This window comes from Megachile rotundata, chromosome 5 (assembly GCF_050947335.1).
Source record: "Megachile rotundata isolate GNS110a chromosome 5, iyMegRotu1, whole genome shotgun sequence".
NCBI classification, from domain to species: domain Eukaryota; kingdom Metazoa; phylum Arthropoda; class Insecta; order Hymenoptera; family Megachilidae; genus Megachile; species Megachile rotundata.
Genome location: NC_134987.1, coordinates 6,167,330 through 6,193,081, shown reverse-complemented (window position 1 = coordinate 6,193,081; position 25,752 = coordinate 6,167,330). Strand labels below are relative to the sequence as shown.

The 25,752-nt window shown below is 31.1% G+C and overlaps 1 protein-coding gene across 2 annotated transcripts in view; it reads left to right on the top strand.

Annotated features, from left to right (window-relative positions):
- wb (wing blister) overlaps positions 1 to 25,752 on the top strand; it is a 303,585-nt gene that overhangs the window by 34,457 nt on the left and 243,376 nt on the right. For both annotated transcript variants that reach the window (XM_012291696.2, XM_012291694.2), the window contains exon 2: positions 23,764 to 24,071. In XM_012291696.2, the coding sequence (XP_012147086.2) occupies positions 23,764 to 24,071 (308 nt within the window). The remainder of the gene's footprint in view (positions 1 to 23,763; positions 24,072 to 25,752) is intronic.

Here is a 25,752-nt window from a genome sequence, read left to right as displayed (position 1 = left end):
AATCCGATGTAATCTATTAGTTAATATACTCTTTATATCTAATACTAGACATTTTTTTCTCTTCACGTTTTATTTAACTCTGCCCCCCAACACATAATGTATATACAAATAATAAAAAATATCCACATTATAAACTATATTAAAAACAAAACCACAAAACACTTAAAAACAAAATTACAAAAGACTTAAAAACGAAATCATAAGACAACTAAAAACGAAATAAACAAAAAACTTTATTTGTCGAAATAAAAGGAAATGCATAAATAACAAGATTAAAGCGAAAATATTATATACTTTACAACCGCAAACTTTCTTTCTATTAAATTGAATCAAGGTTTCACCTCCACCGTCGAAGCACGTAATCGTTTCGTGAGAACTCAGTTAACTGTTTTCCCGTAAAAAAAATTTAATTTGCCTTGGCGCAGCTGCATTCACACGGGACAATGCGGCGATTGAAAATATTTATTCACGGTGACGGCCAATTACATAGCATTGTAATGAACATGAGTGGTGTCCACCCGGAAACTGGCTGCAAAATCGCAGCTCTCTCTCTCAGCTTTGATGAGCTTTTAAGCTGGCGATTTACAGCGTGTCTGATCGGTATAGGATATATGTATTTTGTAGCAAAAGGCGCCAGGGATTTGATAGCTGCGTGACGTTTCAAAGGAATCCACGATTCACGACGAAGGATCCCAGGCTCCTTTGTCGGAGCTGCGATTAAAGTCCTGGCGAAGACGAACAGGATATTCCAGCTTGCCCAGTTCCGTCATATCGGAATGTTATTTTATCGTGTTAAAGGCCAACCAATAACTACACTGCGTGTACCAAACAATTTTAGGATTTCAGTAATTGGAAATTAGAAATTAGGGAATTGAGATTCGGATAAATGCGAAGGGGATAATTTTGAGGTTTCGAAACTTGAAAATCTGGGAATTTATAGTAGTTAAAAATTTGAAGAGCTAGAAATACAAAAATTTTTCAATTTGATGCTTTGGTAATTCGATAGATTGATGAATTGATGAATTGGAGAATGGTGAAATTGATAATAAGATTAATGGAGGAGTTAAAACTTATATGAGTTGACGTGTTGAAAAATTGAATAATCGAAAAATTGAAGAGTTGAAGAATTGAAGATATTGACGAGTTGAAAAAATTGACGAATTAAAGAAACTGACAAATTGAAGAATTGAAGAATTGACGAGTTGACGATATGACGAATAGAAGAATGGAAGAATTGAAAAGTTGAAAAATTGAAGAATTGAAGAATTGAAGAATTGAAGAATTGAAGAATTTAAGAGTTGAGGAGTTGACGAGTTGGCGATATGACGAATTGAAAAATTGCAGAATTGAAGAATTGAAGAATTGAAGAATTGAAGAATTGAAGAGCTGACGAGTTGACGATATGACGAATTGAAAATTTGCAGAATTGAAGAATTGAAGACTTTAAGAATTGGAAAATTAAAGAATTGAAGAATTGAAGAATTGGAGAATTGAAAAATGGAAGAATTGAAGAATTGAAGAATTGAGGAACTGACGAATTGACGAATTGAAGAATTGAAGAATTGAAGAATTGAAAAATTGAAGATTTGAAGAATTGACTTGAAATGATAAATTATGCAATCGACAAATAATCAAATTGACAAATTGAGGTACTGAGAATTTAAAGAGTTGATAATTCAATGAATTACCAAATTTATAAGTCAATGAATTGACAAATTGACGAATTTGTAAACTTAAATATTATTGTAATAATTATCAAGATACCATTATACGTCTCGAAGTAATTAGACGCGTGAACAGAAAACAGTTCCGTTAAAACGTTGATAGATCCGTGTGGGGTCATTACTCTTATCGTTTCCCGTAGCAATTTTCCCATAGAAAAATCTTGGGGGGCGTTTGATTTATCAGCGTCAGAAACACTTTGATAGAAAAAAACTTACGGCACCCTGTTTCTCATATCACGTTTGATTATAAAGTTCACACGAACATGCAGTGATTGTCACACAGTGCACGTATTCGATTACCCGTGGAATGCAGTAGTAGATTCACTTTCGATTTTTTCTTTTCCTTTTTCTTTGATTAAATCATTCTGCTAACGTTCCTTCATTTCTGGAACAGCGTTTAACCGAGTTCGGTGTATTACGAGATAGGAACGTTTTATAAAAGGTTGTGAGGTAGAACACTGTTATTAAATCATTCATTAAACTGAGATAAAAATAGAAATTAATCGTAGGCGTTATTAATTCAGACTTATTGATGGGTGCTTATTTTTTGAATAAGTAATTATTTATTTCGCATGTTGATGGGATATTTGGTTTTAATTTAGTACATTCTTGTCGTTAATTTAGGTTGCTGATTTTTTTGCAGTGCTTATTTTTTGCATAGTTATTTTGCATAGTTATATATATCAGGTAGAAATGTGGAAAATTACAAAATTAATCATTTTCACGGTTTTCATGTTGGACAGTTTTATGTTTAGGAATTTGATAATTGAAGAATTGAATGAGGAAAATTCAAACATTAATAATTTCCAAGGTTTTCATTTTAGACAGTTTTATGTTTAGAAATTTGATAATTTAGTAATTCAATAATCTAATTATTTGATAATTTGTTAATTTGGTAATTTCAATCTGCAACTAGTGAGTCCATAGACCAGATGCCTCAAACGAATTCAAATGTGTATTTAAAATTTAGAGTACAGAATGTAAACATATACATAAATAGTTAGAACAGGAATGAGACGTAGAGACATCAATGACGATCAAGTATTGTCGTCAACGATGAGTTATAGAGCTTCTAACGTGGTTCCAGTCGACTTTATGTGTGAAAAATTATCGGAAACGATACCAAACGGTTTTTTATCGATTCGATCGACGTCGATGACGACAGGTTCCTGTCGTCAAATCGCAGGCAAGATCTATACAGCAAATTTAGGGTGTCTCACGAGTCTACTCTCAAAATTTCAAGTCAGAAGCCTCAAAATGGCGGTCTGAAGCGTAAAGATAAACAAGCAGATGAACGAACAAATGCAGATCGAATCGTCACAGAAGCCTCATTACGGTCAGTAACCAGGGTAACTCACCAAATGTTACACTCTTTCATTTATGATATTCTGCCATCTTGTAGAGAATATCCAATTGAACATTCTTATAGTCCATTTTGGAGGTAGCACTTAGACAGTTCTCCTGGTTAGCAATCTTATAATTCTAATACAGTAAATTGCAGCCTATAGCGTAGTACAAACAAATGAACAAATGCAAACCGAGTCTTCCCAAGAGCCTCACTGCATTCAGCAATAAAAAATCTTCACTTCACGTCTGAAAAGGTTCACTTTACTCCACACGGTATACATACTTCTCATGGAAAAAGCGTTTCCAAGCAATTAAATGAGACCTCAACGATGCTATCGACATAATTCCCGCAAACGATAAGAAAATTTGCTTCAAGTATGCCTTTCATTTCTCACAAAACACCCCAGGCAGACAATCAAGAAAGTTGCATATAAACTGATAAAGCAATTTGTTCTTTTAATCATTGTATGCTCAAATTTTCATGTCAAACGAATAAAAGAACAAATGCAGCTCGAGTCGTCCCAAGTCGTTCAGCAATAAATCGTAACGTGCTTATTTTTCTGAACGCATACAAACTATAGTACTCAAAGGGTTAATTGACGATAATTTTGATTTACGACGCATACTGAGGAACCCATCTGCGCTTTAAATCGAGAGATAGATGTATTAGCTCCGAATTGATAATTCACAAAGGATACAGAATCATCTCGCGCCCACGGTGGCTATCTATTGATTCTTTGGTTCCGTGCCCCCGTGAATTCTCGAGTTAGAAACGAGGCGCGATCATTAATATTGTTCCTCGTTAATCTTGCGGCGAGCCAAGCTGATTAATCGAACGAACGGTTTGGCGAGCGGGGCAGCATTAATTATCCGTCACGGACAGGTTTTCATTTTCGGCTCGATATTCGCCGCGGGACGCCACTTATACGACTCCTTCCTGACGACGATAATCGATTTCTCGCCGCAGAAACGCACCTGTATATTCTGGATGGCCGCGTAAATCAGCCACACCATAGCACACGGACCCCCGTATAAATATAACTTTAATTGCCCCGCTAACATCTGACCGCCATATTGATGGCGATCATCATTTAAGCGGTCGAACCAAGTTCAACAAAATTTTACAAACCGTCACACCTTGATCTAACCACTTAACTAACGAATTCATTTTTAAATTTGAGTACTAAATAATCTAAGTGAATGGTTTCAGCTTTCAGAACTTGCATCATAAAATTTTGTTACTGTGATTTTATCTAGATATCTGTCCCACTTTGTTGAAGTAAAGAATAGTTGTATATCTTAGCTAGCTCGTTAATGGCTAAACGGACGATTTTTCGAGGATTTATTTCGATCAAAGAAATCGAGATGTTTTATCTATTGAACGAATGCAATACAAAATTATCGTATTTAGGATTTTCAGTTTTTTTTTTTTTGGAATCTTAGTTCACTTTTCTTTTAATATTAATTCAGAAATTGTTATAAATATTTTTTGGAGACAAATTTTCTGAGATTTTAAATGTAACATCCAATATGGTGGGTCAAAGCTGAAAATTTTACGCTGTTACTGATAATTTTAGTTACTGATAATTTAGTTGATGAAAACTTAGATTTTGCAAATTTGAGAATTTGAAAATTTTGAATTTGAAAATGTAGATTTTGAAAATTTGGAAATATGGAATTTGGAATTCTAGATTTTGCAAATTTGAGAATTTGAAAATTTTGAATCTGAAAATGTAAATTTTGGAAATTTGGAAATATGGAATTTGGAATTCTAGATTTTGGAAATTTGGAATTGGAAAATAGTGATTATGAAAATTTGGTATTTGGAAATTTTAGAATTTGGAAATTTTGAAATTTGGAAATTTTGGAATTTGGAAATTTTGGAATTTGGAAATTTTGGAATTTGGAAATTTTGGAATTTGGAAATTTTGGAATTTGGAAATTTTGGAATTTGGAAATTTTGGAATTTGGAAATTTTGGAATTTGGAAATTTTGGAATTTGGAAATTTTGGAATTTGGAAATTTTGGAATTTGGAAATTTTGGAATTTGGAAATTTTGGAATTTGGAAATTTTGGAATTTGGAAATTTTGGAATTTGGAAATTGTGGAATTTGGAAATTTGGAAATTTTAAAATTTGGAAATTTTGGAATTGGGAAATTTTGGAATTTGGAAATTTTGGAATTTGCAAATTTGGAAATTTGGAAATTTGGAAATTTGGAAATTTGGGTTTTGATATATTTGGAATTTGAAATTCTAGATTTGGGCAATTTGGAATTTGAAAATTGGGATTTTGGAAATTTGGTATTTGGAAATTTTGGAATTTGGAAATTTTGGAATTTGAAAATTTTGGAATTTGCAAATTTGGAAATTTGGGAATTTGGGATTTGGAAATTTGGAATTTGCATACATATTTAGATTTTGGAAAGTCGAAAATTTGAGTTTGTCAAATTTGGATTTCTGAAATTTCATAATTCAAAAATTTAGATTTTGGAAATTTAAAAATTTAGATTTTGAAAAGTTGAATTTTTAAAATTTGGATCATAGAAACTTAGAAATTTGAAATTTAGAATATTCAAAATTTAGGAATCAGTCAATTTTAAAACCTAATCATTTAAAAATTTGCCCTATGCCAACATTGTTGACTAAACATACAATCTTAGAAATCTAAAAGTCCACCAAGAATTTAAAAACTCCAAAACATTCTTGCACTATTCACATCGCATTCAAAGAAATTTTGCACCAAGACAAGTCATATAAACTACCAGTATAAATACTCAGCGAAATTGTGCAATAAAAGCGGTATGAAATTTTCCGCATAGACGGGTGAATTGCAAATAGCATTCCGTGTTCAACTGAAACGCAGAAATAATTAGACGTTATCGAGCAGTTCGTTACGAAATGTTTCATTCAAAAGCAAAACGTTCTACACGTGAATGCGAGCCATCAATGAAAATACAATCTCGTAAACACGTGCCGATTCCACGGCAGCGTTTGCGAATTCCGAACGAGGCGTACGTTGTTCCTTGATCTGCGCGCACACACATATGTGTACGCATATTCACACAAGTCAGAAGAGATTTGCGGATGTAAAACGTCGTGTGCCTACTCACAGCTGTCTGCTATTCTAATTATCAGACAATGGCGCCGCCAGGAAGAATCAGCTCTAGAGAACGCCTCATCGAAGGCGTTGACGATTGTCTATTTTTAATCGATCTTACGTCATAATGATGAATTAAAAAGGACTTAAAAATATCTCAAGGTTTCGTAAAATAATAAAATTCATGTATATAAATAATATGATTCATTTAGGTAATGAAATCAAATAGTAAAATTCAATTGATAGTTGATAATGAGATAATGAGATGGGAAAGGCATATTATGGAAAAGTTCATAATTTGACAATTTGGTATTTTGGCAGTTTGACAGTTTGACAATTTAACAAATTGACAATTTAACTATTTAGAAACTTAAGAACTTGAAAATTTAGAAATTTCAAGTTCTGAAGGTTTATTGATTTCGAAACATGAAAATTTTTGAGTTAAAAATTTTGAAAAATGGAAGCTTTAGAAATATGGGAATTTGTGACATTTATTTTCTCTTTCGAGACGTCAGCTATTGGGAATTTAGCTGTCGTGACGTTAGCTGTTGCGAATTTAGCTATCGGGACTTTAGCTGTCTTGATGTTATTTGACATGATTTTGTCTGTTAGAATTTTAGATACCATCATCTTTCTTGATCTATTTTGCGAAATAACTAGTTCGTACCTAAAAGAAATGAACGAATGCAAAACTTTAAAAATAGACTATAATTACAAGTACGATGCTCCCCATCTCATCTCTGGTTTCCCACAAAGTTAATTTTTTATTTGTGCATACCAAGTGAGCAACGACGTAGGATCGTTTTTACAGACAGTCTATTGACAGTGAAAAGAAGTGGTCGCGACCACTCGAGACTGACAAAGTCAATTTCCTTTCGTTCAAAATGCCCCGAGCTGTACACTGTCATCGAGCGACTGAAACCGCTTTTGTAGCCGGTGTCGCATTAATGTATCCCACTGTTTATTAAAGGTAATTTGTCAACGTGAACGTGTAACACATGACGCGAGGGATTCAGTTTGATACACTACGTTACACTGTGTTACCTTAATGCATGATAATTTAAGGTAATGTCTGTGCTGCTGATGTACAGCGAGGAATATTTGCCAACAGTGAGATTTCGTAAGTCGGGAACGGATCAAGTTCTTAGTACACGAAAACTGAAACGAATGAATTATTGTTTGTGCAAAAAAGGAGTCAAGTTCTGACTACATGTCAAAGAGAAATTCATTGTTACTTTTGCAAAAAAGGAGTCAAGTTCTGAGTACATATCAAAGAAAAATTCATTGTTACAATTGCAAAAAAGGAGTCAAGTTCTGAGTGTATGAGAGAAAGAAATGAATGAATTGTTTATATAAAAAGAAATAAATATGTGAAGTTCTGAATATATGAAACAAAACAAATGAATTATTATTTATGTAAAAAGGAAGAAATAAATCAAGTTTTGAGTACACAATACAGAGGAACAAGTATATTATTATTTACATAAACAGAAAAGAATTTTGAATACGGGGTAAGTTCGTAAACGGGCAAGTGCGTATACAGGCTATTTTTATTACAATATGAGCGAAATTTCTCCATTTAGTATGTTTGTTTCCTTGTTTTCTTTCACTATATCCCCTTTTATATTTCAGCTAAGAGTACTTGTTTGCAGTATAGAGTACTTGCATAATGCAGTAAAAAGCATTTTATAGCAGATTTGTTAATAATTCTGCTTTTGTCCCATTGCACATGAAATAAAGTTTCAAAGTATTTAACTTCATGTTACGTTCTTATCCCATTTTCGGGGAAAGTGCAGAGTAGTTGACATTTTAAACAATTTCCTATCAAAATCAAAATATATAAGGAAAATTAAGGTCATAGTTAATATTAATGAAATAGTAATAATTGTGCAAAGCGTTCGATATCGACAACGTTAAGTCTTTACATAGCAGACGGAAAATACTTACGTTAAAATACCAATTTTACAAAAACCAGTCTGCACTTATCCCACTTCACCTTATATAAAAAAAATGAATGAATTATTATTTGTATAAAAAGGAAAACAATACATGCAGCTTTGTGTATACTAATTGTTAGAAAAAAAAAATCAATTTATTATTTAGGTAAAAATGAAGGAATAAATAAAGCTTTTAATACACAAAAGAGAGAAATGAGTGAATTGCTATTTATTCAAAAAAGAATGGATCAGGTTCTGAATACCTAAAAAAGAGAAACGAATGAATTATCATTACTGCAAAGAGAAAAATCATAAACATGGAACCCTATAATTTAAGGAAGATATTGGTTTTTATTATGACAGCATGTTGCTTGAAGTAATAATCAGTTCGTAATAGTTATTGTCAGTAACCTGTTGAGTTGATGAAACATTAAACCTGTATTATAAAAGAAAAAGAATCATAAACTTGAATGCTTTCCAGGTAGTTTTATATTATGACGATAAAAGTGAATGCTTCGTACGTCTCTAAAATCAGTTAGAGCAGGAATAAATGAATGGAATAAATTATGAAATGTAGTAAAAATATAGATGCAGTATCTATTAACTTTGATTTTGCATTTAATACCGAATGAAATATTATTCATTAGCAAAGTGAATTATTATTCATTGGGAGTTAATTAAATGTCAGTTTATAACTGATGATACTAGAGTAACTATCGATCGTTGAAATTTCATTATCTATTAATTATTTATTAAAAGGGCAGTGAATTAATTATTGGTAACTAAGCAAATACATAATTAACACTTAATAATAATATTAACACACTTAATTATTAGTGTGACTAAACTGCAATTGTTAAGGTTAAATTGAATATTAATTACTTGGTGCAAATTAATTGTCACCTGTTGAAAATAATTTAACAACTAATTATTACAGATAAGTAAGGTCAATTAACTGTTTGGTGGTAAGACTAAATCATTAAAACTAAATTAGAGCTAAATTAGTAGCAAAGTATTAAAATTAAATTAAAACTAAATTAATATAAACCATTAGGAGGAAATTATTTATCTACTATGAAAAATAAATGAATTTTTAATTATAGAAGTTAAATTATGAATAATTATGACTGAATTGAGTATTTGCTATTGGGTATAAAATAGAGCTGTCAACTGTTAGAAATTAACTGTTCACTATTAGAACTAAAGTGCTTGTTAATTATAATATTATGTATTAATTATGATGGCCAAGTAAGTAGTGATAAGTAAGACTAAGCTGCTAATTATGAAAATTAGATTTTATGAAATCTGAATTAAACTCGGAGTAAATTAATTATGAGGACTAAATTAAACTCAGAGTAAATTAATTATGAGGATTAAGTTAAACCTCGACTAAATTAAATTTAGAATAAATTAATTGTGAGACTGAATTCGATTTAGAGCATATTAACTATGAAGACTAAATTAAGCTCGCAGTAAATTAATTACAAATTAAGTATAAATACAAGTTAGCTCATAGAGACTAAATTAAAAATTACTTGTTGGTAGTCAATGCACCATTAATTAGTAAAGTTAAGCTTTTAACTTAACAATCATCAAACTACACTACCTAACTACACTATATGCTGCGTTAATTAAATTAACTTAACCACATTACTAATCCAACTAATAAAACTCAGCTAATTAACTATCATTACTAAACTACCTCATAACTATCAAAACTAAATGTTTCATCACAAATATCGACTCTACCACGAATAGATCCTATCTCGAATCTATCACAACTCAAAACCATATACCATACATTATCAGCTACTGAAAGCACATAAAGAACTATTAATATTATAACAGGTAAATAATCGAATAAAGCATTATATCACAAGAACCGGAAATAGCGTAAGTAGGTTTATCGTTCTATTCACCGGCCACTTTTACCGAGCGATTATCGATTGCTCAGCTTAATGATATACGCGACGATTATTACAAGTCGACAAAACGGGTTCAGATGTTGACTTACGCACATCTCCGGGCCGACTTTCATGACTTTCATTCTCATGAATGCATGGGAGCGGCGATGGTTAAAAGCGAGTGGGTTTTACGGTAGCTAGAGATGACGTGTGGTATAACGAAACAATAAAGTATCACGCTACCTCAGGCTTATGGCATACCCTTATGTGGCAGCATGTTATTCCGGAGACTGACGATGCTATTTACCACTGATTTATCGTATTATTTATGGGTGATTATGATTGCAACATTGTCTTGGTACTAGTTTTTACCGTTGATGATTGGTTTACGAAACTGTTCGTACGGATTTATTTCTTTCTTTTCATTCAACCCTTAAGCACCGGAGATTTGTAACGTAATATACAAGACGTAACAAGAGATTTAATCTTGTTTTGTAATTTGTTGCTACGTTTGATTGCTACTGTGGAAAGGCGTGGGTGGTAAGACGTATTAGCTAATTATCGAGAGTAGGGATAGATATTAAGATTTGAGGAACGCTTTCAGTTTGCAAGTTTTAGGATTATCTGGTTATGTCTTTGTAGGATTTTTACGTACACGTACACATACATGTTTTAATTGCAATCAACGTACAATTTATTTTCATACATACATTAACGTACGTAATATTCTGAGTATTACATATTAAGCACGTAATACATATGTAATGTTCTAAGTATTACATATCAATCATGTAACACGTACATTATGTTCTATGTATTGCATTATAAATCATGTAACATCCACATAATCTATAGATCACATCTCAAGCGTGTAATGCGTACTTAATGTTCTATGTATCATACATGAAGCCTATAGTACACATATGATGTTCTGACTATTACAGTTGAAACATGTAATACATAATTAATGTTCTATGTATTACACATGAAGCATATAGTACACATATGATGTTCTGAGTATTACAGTTAAAGCATGTAATGCATACTTAATGTTCTATGTATCACATATGAAACATGTAGTACGCATATAATGTTCTGATTATTACAGTTAAAGCATGTAATGCATACTTAATGTTCTATGTATCACATATGAAACATATAGTACGCATATAATGTTCTGATTATTTCAGCTGAAGCATGTAATACATACTTAATGATCTATGTATTACACATGAAGCATATAGTACACATATGATGTTCTGAGTATTACAGTTAAAGCATGTAATACATACTTAATGTTCCATGTATCACACATGAAGCATATAGTATACAGATAAAATTCCACGAGTCACATATGAAGCATTTGAACCCACAAGAAAGTAGATTGATTGAACATGAGAAAAATGTACTGTGATCAGCTAATACCAAAGACCAAAGATTCCAACTTAACAAGTAGCTATAGCCAGCCAACTATCCATCTTCATTATGCTGTTCAACTAGCCACAATCAGTTAGAGAGCAACGATACGTTAACAAGAAGAAAGTCCGTGGGAACAGAAGGAGACACCATCTACAAAACTATTATACAAGAGAAAGGCTACTGACACGAGTAGCGAAAAAAAGAAAGGCAAAGATCGCGTTATAGTGCTAGACGCTGAAGGTGGGACTCGCAATTAACGTAATTCACAGTCCGGCATTCGAAGCATTCTTCGATCTTCAAAATCTGTAAAAACCACTAATGAAATAGGAACACATTAAACTTGGCTGTGGCCACGTGTTTTGTTACTTTACACCGCCATTGCGAAAATCTTTCGATCTCTCGAATAGTACGTGATATCATCTGAAAATATGTGAACATCTACTATGTTATTATTATATGAATATTTATTTATGAGATTAAGAAAATAAATTAATCAAATGAAATAGATAAAATAAATGAAATAAATGAAACAGATAAAATTGATGAAATAAATGAAACAAATAAAATAGATAAAAAAATGAAACGAATAAAAAACAAATAAATTATATGTTATATAGACAATAAAGAAAATAAGTAAAATAAATAAGATAAATAAAATAACTGAAACGAATAAAATAAATAAATCAAATAAATCAAATAAGTCAAATAAGTCAAATAAGTTAAATAAATCAAATAAATCAAATAAATCAAATAAATCAAATAAATCAAATAAATCAAATAAATCAAATAAATCAAATAAATCAAATAAATCAAATAAATCAAATAAATCAAATAAATCAAATAAATCAAATAAATCAAATAAATCAAATAAATCAAATAAATCAAATAAATCAAATAAATCAAATAAATCAAATAAATCAAATAAATCAAATAAATCAAATAAATCAAATAAATCAAATAAATCAAATAAATCAAATAAATCAAATAAATCAAATAAATCAAATAAATCAAATAAATCAAATAAATCAAATAAATCAAATAAATCAAATAAATCAAATAAATCAAATAAATCAAATAAATCAAATAAATCAAATAAATCAAATAAATCAAATAAATCAAATAAATCAAATAAATCAAATAAATCAAATAAATCAAATAAATCAAATAAATCAAATAAATCAAATAAATCAAATAAATCAAATAAATCAAATAAATCAAATAAATCAAATAAATCAAATAAATCAAATAAATCAAATAAATCAAATAAATCAAATAAATCAAATAAATCAAATAAATCAAATAAATCAAATAAATCAAATAAATCAAATAAATCAAATAAATCAAATAAATCAAATAAATCAAATAAATCAAATAAATCAAATAAGTCAAATAAGTCAAATAAGTCAAATAAGTCAAATAAGTCAAATAAGTCAAATAAGTCAAATAAGTCAAATAAGTCAAATAAGTCAAATAAGTCAAATAAGTCAAATAAGTCAAATAAGTCAAATAAGTCAAATAAGTCAAATAAGTCAAATAAGTCAAATAAGTCAAATAAGTCAAATAAGTCAAATAAGTCAAATAAGTCAAATAAGTCAAATAAGTCAAATAAGTCAAATAAGTCAAATAAGTCAAATAAGTCAAATAAGTCAAATAAGTCAAATAAGTCAAATAAGTCAAATAAATCAAATAAGTCAAATAAATCAAATAAATCAAATAAATCAAATAAATCAAATAAATCAAATAAATCAAATAAATCAAATTAGTCATATAAAATTAATTTATTTAAAAAATAAATAATTGTTCATATAATACTATAGTTCATATTAATGATGAATGTAAGTAGCAAATAATAAAGTGTCGATTTTCAACCATGTAGTAAATCATTTGCAGCCCTATAGTTATATCACATATTTTTCTTATTTTCAATCGCAGAACACGCTGCATAAAAATGAAACACCAAATAACAAAACTATAGTAAGGCAGTAAGAACCCCATTTGTTTCGTTCGTATTATCGGTTACACGACAGCTAGTACATACCATAAACAAGTTAAGGGATTCTTGATTTAAAGAAACAAGGAACGCCCTTCGGAAACCAGATCGTGAAGGGTTTCGTTGAAGGAGCCACTTTTTTTCGTGTTCACGATAACGTGTTTACAAAATATCCTGCGGAGGCTTGGCCCACATGTCGATGGACCACGAACCAACTCGCATGGTGGTCCTTATGACTAATGGTCCCGTTACCCATGGGTTGTTCCATTCGTGTTCTACCGTTCGGCTCCTCTCGAAAAGAGGGGGAATGAAACGATGCGAAAGAAAACAAGAAGATCCTCAGCCACTGACCGACTCATAACCCGAGTATCCTTCCTTGACGTAACCTGACACGGAAAATGTGAAAGCAAAATTGAAATATTTGTCCCTGGAGTTATTATGGCTACCTAAAAGTAACGCAGTCAAGGGTAAATATTCTTGGGGAAAACATGATAACTTATGATGGAGAGGTTTGAGGATCAGGGTTGATTTTTAGGGCTTTTTTGTGATTTGAAAAATTAAGGAATTTGGGATTTTGTATTACAGTATTTGGGGATATTTGGGTTTGGTAATCTACGTATTTGGTGGTGTTGAAATTTACAGGATTTCAGAAGATTCCTAAATTCCAACATTTGAAATTTTCGAAGGATCAGAACTCTAAATGGCGAAATTTCCAAATCATTAATACCCTAAATTTTCCAATTCACAAACCTCTAAATTTGAAATTCTCTAATTTCTAAATCTTCAATACTCGATACTTCGAAATTCTCAAAGCCCCGAAACCCCAAATCCTCAAATCTCTACAACCATACATCCCCAAATCCCCAAATCCCAAAGCCCTCGAATCCCCTAATTCCTAAATCCACAAATTCTCAAATTCTCACGTCTCCAAAGCCCCAAATTCTCAAATCCCCACATTCTGAAATTTCCAAATTCTAAAATCCCCAGATTCTCAAACCCCCACCTTCTCAAATCCTGAAATTTTCAAAGCTTCAAATTCCCTAATTCTTAAATCTCCAAATACCTAAATTCTCAAATCCCCACATTCTGATATTTCCAAATTCTAAAATCCCCAGATTCTCAAACCCCCACCTTCTTAAATTCCCAAATTCTCAAACTCTCCAATTCCCAAATCCCTAAATCCCCAAATTCCCAAATCCCCAAATTCTCAAATTTCAAATTCCAGACTTCCCTAACTCCAAATCTAAAAATTCTCAAAAACTTCAAATTAATATATTAAATTCACTATCTACAGATGTTCTGATTCAATATATTATTAATTTCCTGCAGCATAAATATTTTTAACGTCTCTATAAAAATTCTGTTGGAAGAATAGCAGAAAGTATTCGAGATAACGTTTTCAAACTATAATAGTTGTTGATCGATGCGATCTTGAACAGAGTAATTTCTTGTCGGACAATGAGCTCGTAAGCAGTTAAACGAACCGTAAACGTGAGTCATAGTAATCTCGATCTTCTATCCTACGCTCATGTATGTATACGTCGCTATATTTCAGTGCCGTTAGTAGTTTTTGATGATTCAGTTCATCGCGCGGGTGTTTTCGATGAAAATAGGATATATACTTCTGTCGACCACGTGAATTTATGACGGTTCAACCAATAATTTAGTGTTCCTTTAGTATTATCGCCGAATGTAGTGAGGCGCCTGGGACAACTCGATCTGCATTTATAACGTTTGCTTATATGTATAATACGGATCGTAATTTTAAGTATTCCGACTTGAAACTTTCAGGGTAGACAATAAAAAGAACAATTTGCTTTATTAACATTATAAGATTGCTAATCAGGAGAACTGTCCAAGTGTTACCTCCAAAATGGAGTATCAGAATATTCAATTGGATATTCCCTACAAGATGGTAGAATTTCATAAATGAGAGAGAAATTTTCTTATCGTTTGCGGGAATTATGTCGGTAGCATCGTTGAGGTCTCATTTAATTGTTTGGAAACGCTTTTTCCATGAGAAGTATGTATACCGTGTGGAGTAAAGTGAACCTTTTCAGACGTGAAGTGAAGATTTTTTATTGCTGAATGCAGTGAGGCTCTTGGGAAGACTCGGTTTGCATTTGTTCATTTGTTTGTACTACGCTACTGGCTGCAATTTACTGTATTAGAATTATAAGATTGCTAACCAGGAGAACTGTCTAAGTGCTACCTCCAAAATGGACTATAAGAATGTTCAATTGGATATTCTCTACAAGATGGCAGAATATCATAAATGAAAGAGTGTAACATTTGGTGAGTTACCCTGGTTACTGAGCGTAGTGAGGCTTCTGTGACGATTCGATCTGCATTTGTTCGTTCATCTGCTTGTTTAACTGTACGCTTCAGACCGCCATTTTGGGGCTTCTGACTTGAAATTTTGAGAGTAGACTCGTGAGACACCCTAAGTTTGCTGTATAGATTTTGCCAACGATCTGACGACAGGAACCTATCGTCATCGACGTCGATCGATTCGATAAAAAACCGTTTGGTATCGTTTCCGATAATTTTTCACACATAAAGTCGACTGGAACCACGTTCGAAGCTCTATAACTTGTCGTTGACGACAATACTTGATCGTCATTGATGTCTCTACGTCCCATTCTTGTTCTAACTATTTATGTATATGTTTACAATATGTACTCTAAATTTTAAATACACATTTGAATTCGTTTGAGGCACTAGTTGCAGATTGAAATTACCAAATTAACAAATTATCAAATAATTGTAAGAGAAAGAGAAATAAACTTGGATCTGAACTGAAATTGGTCAGTAAAAAATTCATTAATTTACTGTTGGAAGCAAATAAAAAATGAAAATTACATATAATTATAGAATAGTTATACTTTGAATGTAACAATAATAGAATTGAATATGTTTTAAATATATTTTGCATGCATTGTATAATCATGTGACGAGAATAGAACGAATGAATATGCTTTGAATATATTTTACATATGTTTCACCTACATATTTTAATGTGCTACAATTACATATTACATTCATAGCCTGCTTATAATATTAGATATTATAATTTTAGCTTATAATATTAGATATTTTGATAACAGATAATTACAGATAGAATGATAATAACAATAACTAGCATTAATTTATAATACTTAACAATAGCTAACTATATCTATCAATAATTAACAATAACTAACAATATTCTAATTTACTTGTTATTATAATTTTGTAACTTGTTATTCACAATAGTAACAGATTGCAATTACAAAAGATTTCAATATAATAGAAAACTTGTTATCTTCGTAAGCCATAGACAATTGTGACAAAATATTTTCTCGTAGTTTGAGAATAATCTATAAAATTGATAACAAAGCATAGATAATTTCCATTTTACACGGAGTTTAGACTTTGAAATCAGAAATAAGGATCGCTGAATAATTACATATTTTCAAAATAATAGATAGGTAGAAATGATTGTTCAAACAAACTCTATGACTAATATAAATACACAGTAGTTTCAATCTTTGTTTAGATCTAGTAAATTAGTTCTAGCATTCTTAAATGCAATATTTAATTTTTAACAGTCAAACGAAATAACGATTACCAGAAATTATTTCTGGAATTTATGAAAATTCGAGAAGGTTTTAAAAATAACCGAAAGTGTTAAAAATTATGCATTTATTGATAATTATACATTATAAAATTTTTGAATTTTTAATATTGTACATATATTGATGATTATACTTTTGAACGTTTGTTAGTATATTTTACAATAATATATTAGACTAGATGTATGCTACACTAAATGTTACTACGTGATGATATTTAGTTAAAAATATATGTTATTAATACATCAAGTGTACAGGTTAAATAAGTACAGAATGAATCATAAAGACTCACAGTTTAAATATACTCGAGTTCTAAACCTCTAAATTTAAAAAAATTTTAAGTATCAAAATTGAACGATTCTGAAATTTAGGAGTTTCAAAAATTTTAACATTTTAACAAAAAGTTTTAACATTAAAAAATTCTAAAAACACAAATTTCTAAACTCCAAATATTTCAAATTCTTAAGTTTCAGAATTTTTTAAATTTAAAATTTCAAAATTCCAAATTCCCAAAATTTTATTGTTCTTAAATTTCCAAATTTTGAACCTTCTAAATATTTAAACATCTAAAATCCTATATTTTTAAATTTCTTATTTTATGAATTTCTAAACTTCTAAATTCGTACAATTCCAAATTCCAAATATTTCAAAATTTCACATTCCTAAAAATCCAAATTTCCAACGTTCTTAATTTCTACCCACTTCACTTTCCAAAATTTCAAGTTGTAAAACTTTGGAATTGTCAAAAGTCTAAATTTCCAACATTTCAAACTCGCAATATTCCCAGTTCCCAACATTTCAAATTCAAAAATTTTTGAATTGTCAATAATTCAAATTCTCAACATTTCAAATTCAAAAATTTTGGAATTCTCAATAATTCAAATTCTCAACATTTCCAAATTCAAAAATTTTGGAATTCTCAATAATTCAAATTCTCAACATTTCCAAATTCTCAATATTTCAATTCCTCAACATTTCCAAATTCTTAAATTTCCAAATTCTCAGCATTTCGAATTCCTAAATTTCCGAATTCACAATAATTCAAATTCTAAAATTTCCAAGTTCTCAACATTTCAAATTCCCAAAATTCTAAATGCCTAACAATCCAAATTTCCAAAATTCTCAACATCCAAAAATTCCAAAAATCCAAATCTCCACATTCAAGAATCTCAATTTCTCGTAACCCACTCTCTTGCAATACACATCCCAAATAAACACGTCTCGCCTAAACTTCACTTAACGTCTCCAATTATCCTCCTCCTCCTACCATCACACCCCTCTAAAACCCCGGTCTGACCACAGCTGCTAAGTCACGATCCCGTTGAGTCCCCGTTACAGTTTCTAATAATCAGATTACCCACTCCATCTATGACACCCCAGAGCCTTGTTAAACCGGAGAAATATCGAACGAATATTTCACCCGAAAAATGAAGAAACGTCGTAATGCTTGACACCGTCTGTGTCAGATTTTCACCCGTTCATCCTCGACATCGTTTCCAGTGCATCCCTAGGTGCATCGTCTCATGCAAATCACGCAGTCTGGCCAACTCTGCGCTGTCTCTCCCTCTCTGTTTCCATTTTCTTGGCCGCGTAGGTTTACTCACGAACGCGGACACGTGCGTCGGCTGGCGGAAAGATGGAACAGGGTTATTTCTGTCGTCATCAGTCACTCGTGGCTGGCTTAAAGTCGGGAAGAAACAGGCCAGTTCGCTGGCAAGACACAACACAATGCTACCACGGCTCTGCTCCTTTTCCGGAGCTTTTATGCACGTACACGCAATTCGTTTTCACGTCTCGCAGAAGCACGAACTTTCTGCCCCGCGTGTCACGTCGAGACGCTGACTATGGCTCTACCGTTGTTTTCGAAACTTTTGTGAAACCTTCGAACCATGGAGAAGGATTAGTCATTGCGAAAGGGTGACTTCGCCTTTCATGCCACTTTGAGGGACTTACGTACTTCAGTTTGAATAGGTCAGCGGTAATTTTTGGCCTTCGTGCGCTTGTGTTGGGTTTTGTGAGGGTGATGTATTGGGTGCTGATTTTTAGAGGAATTGCAATTTTCATATTGTTTGAAGGCTTTAAAGGTCACTCTGAGGGGATGCAAATTACTTTCAGTGGTTTTATCCTCAATTTATGTAGTACTCAAATTTTGTAATATTTTTATTGGGTGTGCTTTGTTGATTTTTGGGAGATTGGTGTATAAGATACTGATTTTTAGAGGAATTGGAATTTTCATATTGTTTGAACGCTTTAAGGATCACTTTGAGAGGATGAAAATTACTTTCAGCGGTTTGATCTTCAATTTATGTAGTACTCAATTTTTGTGATATTTTTATTGGATGTGCTTTCATTGATTTTTGGGAAATTGATGTATTGGGTGTTGATTTTAGGAGGGATTCGGGTTTTCATACTATTTAAAGCTTTTGGCCCTACTCTAAATTTATGAAAAATAGTATCAGTTGGAAATCTAGATCTTGATTAATTTAGTACTCAATTTTTGAAATTTGAAAATTTGATGATTTAGTGACTTAAAAATTAGGAATTTAGGAATTTAGATCCTGGGAAATTTAGAAATATAGAAAAATTTAAGGATTTGGAAATTTAGGAATTTAGAAATTCAGAAACTCAGAAATTCGGAAATCCAGAAATCTAGAAATCTAGAAATCCAGAAATCTAGAAATCCAGAAATCTAGAAATCCAGAAATCTAGAAATCCAGAAATCTAGAAATCCAGAAATCTAGAAATCCAGAAATCTAGAAATCCAGAAATCTAGAAATCCAGAAATCTAGAAATCCAGAAATCTAGAAATCCAGAAATCTAGAAATCCAGAAATCTAGAAATCCAGAAATCTAGAAATCCAGAAATCTAGAAATCCAGAAATCTAGAAATCCAGAAATCTAGAAATCCAGAAATCTAGAAATCCAGAAATCTAGAAATCCAGAAATCTAGAAATCCAGAAATCTAGAAATCCAGAAATCTAGAAATCCAGAAATCTAGAAATCCAGAAATCTAGAAATCCAGAAATCTAGAAATCCAGAAATCTAGAAATCCAGAAATCTAGAAATCCAGAAATCTAGAAATCCAGAAATCTAGAAATCCAGAAATCTAGAAATCCAGAAATCTAGAAATCCAGAAATCTAGAAATTTAGAAACTTGTAAATTTAACAATCTGACATAGTAATTTTATAATTTAATGATTGAAGCATTTGTAAATTCAAGAATTGCGAAACTAACTTCAAAAACACTAATAACATGAAGCACAATTCGAACCATAAATAGTCATTCTTGCAACTTTGCATTCAAACTCCACAAGATTCTCATTTATTTCTCCTCTTCAAAGTACACCAACTGTGTTTCCGCTTTTTCGTCAGAAATAATTATATTTTTCCATGCAATGTTTGTCTACGTTCTACATTCTACAGGATCGTTTTAACTCCACGGGGTGTCATGTAACTGGTAATCCAACCGGAAAGATTGAAGTTTTACATGAAAAAATTACACAAACACGTAGAATAAATTGTGTTCATATAGGATTAAGTTTTCAAGAAAATCAACTTCAAATATTTTACATTAGTTACACAACATGTTCCTTAAATTATTAGAAAGTTTTCTCCTGGAGGCTTGCAGAAATATTTGCTTTTTCAAATTTTCAATACATGTTCATAACAACAGCACACTAAATACTAGAAATATTTTTAGTAAACTAACTGAAATTAACCAGAAATAATTGCATTTAAAATTTTCACTTGAAACTGCATTGAATATATATTTAAAACAGCATTTAATACTTATGTTATAGGAAAAGAATTTTTTAGGGGTAGTATGATTTTAACTAAAATATAGAAGCAGTATTCAAAATTTTTTTTTAAACTAAGGAATTGCTGAGAATCATAATGCTAATTATTTAAAAGAATGTAAAAATACTTGACTTACTATGTAGTTTCAGAAATAAATTATTATAAAACATGCAAGTCTTTTTTTTTTAATAGTTTGTGTTCAATGATTGGTAGAATTAAATATTTTGTACTAATTTTACGCTATTAGAATGTTTTATTTACTTTACATATTGCATGCTTATATATTATATTTACATAGTATAATATTTATGACATATAAAAATAAATTATATTTAAGATAAACATGTTTATTAAGTATATTTACATATATTTTTATTTAATTCACAATAAACTACATTTATGATAAACGTTTACCATAATTGTAGTTTATGATTTAACAGTTATATTTCACATTGAAAGTTGTTCATTTCATTTATCACATTTGGCAAATTAATCCAAATTATCTTACTGCTGAACTACCAAAATTATCCCAACCATTGACTCTCACAACAAAAACACCCTACACAAAAAATACAATAAAAATAAACCAACGAAACGAAAAACGCACCAGATGCGTCACCATATTTATGGATGCTTTCGCATCAGTAGCAAAGGTGTCAAGTCGAAGAAAACCCACATTATTTACGGTATGCCTCAACGTCAGTGAAAAACTCGATTAAGAGATAAATGAACTGTCTTTCAACTATTTTTTCTCACACGCTCGACGGAAGAATGATTGTTTTTCTGATTGAATAATGATCCAGCTAACAGATTAATTATTAGGAACGCAGAGCGTACAGCGTAGTTTTATCTCGCGATCGGTTGTTCGAGGTGACAGTCGCCGATAGCTCGTCACGTTTCTTTGATGCGGTGCAGACTCACGTGTCGATTACGCACGTTTAACCTGTTCAGGTGTCCAGGGTGACCGGGATACCGGTGAACCTGTTCACGTTGCATCTCCCGAGGCAACCTGTTTGCTCGTGTCCGACTGGTTTCGTGCTGAGCTCTGTCAAAACCTGTCGATGTATGTATCCCATGGAAATTACGAGATGAATCGCTCGTTCTTACCACCATTTTCTAATCCTGTGTTTATGCCGATGATTTAAGAGGAGTTATAGTGAATAAATTACTTATTTGTAAACCTACCGGGGTATGTACGTAATTTGAAATTAAAAATAGAATAGAAGATATTCTAATAAATTAACGTACATATTATTTATGTGGGTAAGAAACCAACATTTTCAAGTAGTCGCTTAAAAAATTTTGCAATTGAAGAAAACTTGTGAATGAGTCAAATGAACGGTTTGGTAGTTTTAGTGTAAACTTCGTGTACTACGATTTATTACTTGTGCGTCAGATGTATTGAACTGTTAAGGCGAAGTGGGGTAAGTTCGTATACGGGGCAAGTGCGTATACAGGCTATTTTTATTAGAATATGAGCGAAATTTCTCCATTTAGTATGTTTGTTTCCTTGTTTTCTTTCACTATATCCCCTTTTATATTTCAGCTAAGAGTACTTGTTTGCAGTATAGAGTACTTGCATAATGCAGTAAAAAGTATTTTATAGCAGATTTGTTAATAATTCTGCTCTTGCCCCATTGCACATGAAATAAAGTTTCAAAGTAATTAACTTCAAGTTACGCTCTTACCCCATTGTCGAGGAAAGTGCAGAGTAGTTGACATTTTAAATAATTTCCTATCAAAGTCAAAATGTACAAGGAAAATTAAGGTCCTAGTTAATATTAATTAAATAGTAGTAATTGTGCAAAGCGTTCGATATCGACAGCGTTAAGTGTTTACATAGCAGACTGAAAATACTAACTTTACAAAAACCAGTCTGCACTTACACCACTTCACCTTATTTGCTGCAATGTCAAAATCGATAAAGAAAATTTAGATCTCACACCGATATTCTATTCAGCGATGGTTAACAATGTAAATTTTAATTATACCTAAACAGAAAATTCTTGTGGATTAAAAATATGATAAAAATTTGTTATATTTAAAGTACAAGTGCGTCAGCGTAGCTCGTCGCTGTAGCGCAAGGGTTGATTTCTTCTCTTGGTTTCAAAATTAGTAATTGTGAATTATTAATTATATGGCATTTAAGGAGTGTAATTAATTCTTGGATGGAGTTTATAGTTGTATCAATAATATTAAATAATTTATTTATTTATAAAGTGTTTAAGTATACTGATCCTTGGATGCAGTTTAGGTTAAGTTATAGTGATAAACAACCAGCTTATTAATTATAAACCGTTTAAGCATGGTAAATAACTGTAAACATAATTCATTATTCATTATTCACTCTTCACTCGCAATATACTTAAATGCGCAGATACACGGTCTGGTGGCGATGGTCAAGAACATTGCACGAACATACAGTATGTTTCCTTTATATGTGGCCTCCCTTAATATCTTTCTTAACTATGAAAATACAAAAAATATTTCTTACGTAATTTCCATAATATCAAATGAGAGATATTCGGTCCGTTCTGACCATTTAATTCCACTTTAGTTAGATATGAAACAGTTTTGAATTTCTTTAATTAAAAAAAATATTCGATGAGACATACTTAAATAAAATACCCTATGGATGTGAAACACCCTTATTATTCAGACATAATAACACAAAATTATTAAAAGTAATTATTATAAATATATCACACAACATAATTTTTAAAAATAATAAAATGCAAATATAATAATATATAATCACCAAAAATAATGAAACACAACATAATACATAATTATTTTTGCTAAGGATGTAAATCGTTCAATTGTCGATCTAATTACTTAATAACTACTGTCCTGTCTTTGTTTCTTATCGTTTACCTTATGCAATCATAATTGTACAGAAAAATTTCAACAACCATAATTTGTTTTAATTACAGGCGTCGCAGGATTATACGGTACGAGCCGAAACTTAAAAAACAGTGGCCTTTTTCCGTCAACTTTCAACGTCGCCGCAAAAGCAGATATTTTTGTGAATGCAACTTGCGGCGAAGAAGGGCCAGAAACTTTCTGCAAACCTTCTGAATCATCCAGATGCGCGGTTTGCGATGCCAGGAGTCCTGATCCGGGTAAAAGGCATAATATCAGTAATATACTGGACTCGAATCCTGGAAGATGGTGGCAAAGTCCGACCCTCGCTAAAGGAGATCGCTATGAATACGTGACTATAGTTTTGGACCTCAAACAGGTAAGAAAAGTCTTTTTTTACTTTTGCAATTTTTTTTGTATAAGATCGATATTTTTCAAGTACTTCAATTTGAGATGGGTGATTGTTAGTTATTCATTTCTTTAAGTGTATAAAACAGTATAATGATTTGGTGTAATTAAGATTAAAGAATAATAGAAGAATGACAACTATTATCTAAACTGTTTCTATTTTTATTAATTTTGTATAATTGTTAGTAAAAATAAGGTAAGACAGTGGTGAAATAAGATAAGAAGAAAACTACAGATTCTTATTACACTAACAGAGTTAAATAACCGACGTGAGAGAACGGTGTCAAATTATAAATCGCTACCTTAGTAAATGTACTACAACAAGACTATTCAGTCTAAACTAGTTAACATATTATTTATTCGTCATTTCTTAAATCACAAAAAATATTACTGTACAAATAATATTAACACGAATCTTATCTTTCCTATTTCTGTCGCTACTCATTGAGGTTATGTCGCCAACATATGTAAAAGTTTCGTGCATGCAAAGACTGTTACAAAAAGAAACAGAAGAAATATACATAAATTAGTCAACTGTTTTTTAACGGAAGAGCAAAACACTTATGTCATTCATTATCCCAAATATAAACTACGAATAGAGAAATAATACTTAAATAATAACACTTAAATATAAAACGAGAGTAAGAAAATTAATCGGAATTAAAGTAAAATCGCATTATTTGTCGGCATTCATTTTATCCGAGCATTTCCTTTTTCGTTATCTGCATAAATGTACGAAAGCATGTAAGGTAATGGTAGTTGATCAGTTAAGAGAAATCTTCCACGTAAACAATGATAACCGCTCTGTCAATAAATAGCGAGAGTGGATGCCTGTAGATATTTCTCAAACCTTCATTACGTAACAAGACCACTTCAAAAAAAAAGCTAAGTTACACAAATTTGTAAAGTATATTTAAAAATTCGGTAAATGCTTTCGAAGACCACTCTTCAAAATTAAAGAACTAGTAATGCAGCCTCTGTTAGTAGCTGACCACTTATACCGGAAGAAATATATTTCATTCGTGAAATGTTCACAATGATGAATTTTTTACCTGATCCGTACATTTTTAATGGAAACGTTAAGGAAACAGAAGTATTACGGAATATTACATTAATGAATTCAAATGTTTGTTATTAGTAAGCATATTTCACATGTAACTGTTTTAAAAAACTGTCAGAAGCGGCATCTTCATTTTGATAAAAATTGCACAACTTATAAAAAGTGATATAACCGAAGGGTTAAAAGTAGCTAGTTGGAATTTAAACACATGCATTTATGGTAGAAATTGAAAGAAACAGAAAAGACTTTATTCAATATAAGGTGAAGTGGGGTAAGTGCAGACTGGTTTTTGTAAAGTTGGTATTTAAACGTAAGTATTTTCCGTCTGCTATGTAAATACTTAACGCTGTTGAACGCTTTGCACAATTACTACTATTTAATTAATATTAACTAGGACCTTAATTTTCCTTGTACATTTTGATTTTTATAGGAAATTGTTTAAAATGTCAATTACTCTGCACTTTCCCCGAAAATGGGGTAAGACTTGAAGTTAAATACTTTGAAACTTTATTTCATGTGCAATGGGGCAAAAGCAGAATTATTAACAAATCTGCTATAAAATGCTTTTTACTGCATTATGCAAGTACTCTAT